General features: G+C 39.0%; 1 protein-coding gene across 1 annotated transcript in view; it reads right to left on the reverse strand.

Moving 5' to 3' along the window:
* LOC118747674 (probable chitinase 10) overlaps nt 1-1,665 on the reverse strand; it is an 87,934-nt gene that overhangs the window by 7,836 nt on the left and 78,433 nt on the right. The window contains exon 3 of the mRNA XM_036481735.1: nt 1,551-1,635. Coding sequence (XP_036337628.1) covers nt 1,551-1,635 — 85 coding nt within the window. The remainder of the gene's footprint in view (nt 1-1,550; nt 1,636-1,665) is intronic.

Here is a 1,665-nt window from a genome sequence, read left to right on the forward strand (position 1 = left end):
CTGATAATGAATATTTCTTGAATCTCAGGCACGATTTCGTTGAAAAATAAAAATAAAAAAAATACAGTGAAACAAATATAATCTGCTAAGGCAAAAGAAGCCTCACAAGCCAACAAATGCAGCTGCAGTAGCATCAACAACTACCCACAGAAATACTGACAATCGCATAAATTGCATTGTGAAGGCGAATAGTTAATTGCTTTTGATTTCCTAAACAGCGGCGGCTGCTAGTAAAAATCGGTCGATTGCTGCACGAAACAACAGACAATTGCCAGTTATTACCTAAACGTTTTTGATCTTTGTATTAAATAAATGAACGATTTCATTTTCTATTGATTCTTAATTATAATTGAAGATGATGCCTTTGAACTTTCAAGGAGATACATAATTATTAACGCGAGCCATTCTGTTTCATGATTCTATTGCGGAAAAAAGTGATTGTTTGAAGCTTACATATTTAGCTTTTGGCACAAATACCCAATCAAAATGAGTCATATAAATATTAAAGATATCAGAGAGAGCTTATAAAGCTGTTGTTAAAAAATCAGGCTCGCTCGATAAACTTCAGTCTTTCAGATATCCTGCTTACTGGCTGATGACAACGGTTGCATGTCCGATTTTTTTCTACGGCAAGGGGTTTTTCGCTTGTTAATTACAGTGGCCTTACTCTCGTCGTTGACAAAAGCGACATAACTTACTTGCTTCATTTTTTACGCAGTTAGAAAAAAGCATCGTATCACGAGGTTCGGACACTCCAGAATTATGGAAGATCTTCCTGCAAATATTAAACGCGCCGACTACGTAGGGGGCTACTGTGTATTTTCAAAAAAGGATTCTCACTTGGAGCGTATAGAAGGTCACTTGGAGCGTATAGAGGTCTAGAACCTGAAACCCTATTCTTTGGTCATACATATACACCAATGGATCAATACTAGATCTTAAGGACGAAGTTGAGTGTAATCGCTAGAGCTCTCACTCAGCATCAGTGCACGGTTGACGGAATCCAAGTTGAACGAACAGCAACCCAGAAAGCTGCAGTAGCTGATCGATCTGGCATTTAACATTCATATGTTGAACACTGCGCCTGCGGATATTGTAGACAGAATTGTCGCAGCACGAACTGCTATTAGGCTAATGGAAACCGGGTCATCTGCTTCAGCACATGTTTTTATAGGGCACTTTAAAACACGTTACCTCTGATGGGGGTTCCGACAGGCCATTGTGCGATTGGTATTCATGCGGTGAGACTAGGAATTTCAACTGATCCTTTTGTATCAGTTGTCAAGAGGAAGATGGAGTGGAATGATCTCCACACTTTCTTTTAGACTGTCCAACCTTCGGGATGCTAAGATGGAAGCATTTTGGCTGGCACTTCTAAACTTAACTTAACTTAACTTGGCGTTAACTTAACCCAACCTAAGCTGTACTTCTTTGAGCTATGAAATAGTTGGTCACATTAGTTAAAGGTAATAGTATCGCTACTTTTGCATAATATGTACTTCAGTTCAGCGTATATGTTGGTATTTGTACTATGTAGAAATATTACTTACTTTGCGCACTGTCGGCGATTTGTGAGAGCAGCACTAAAACCAAGCATGCCACTAAGGCCACTTGCATTAACCGTGGCGGCAGTAGCTGCAAAGAAACCAAAAATACAAAAAAAAA

This window comes from Rhagoletis pomonella, unplaced genomic scaffold, assembly GCF_013731165.1.
Source record: "Rhagoletis pomonella isolate Grant_MI unplaced genomic scaffold, Rhpom_1.0 Rhpom_scaffold_00012, whole genome shotgun sequence".
Taxonomy (NCBI): domain Eukaryota; kingdom Metazoa; phylum Arthropoda; class Insecta; order Diptera; family Tephritidae; genus Rhagoletis; species Rhagoletis pomonella.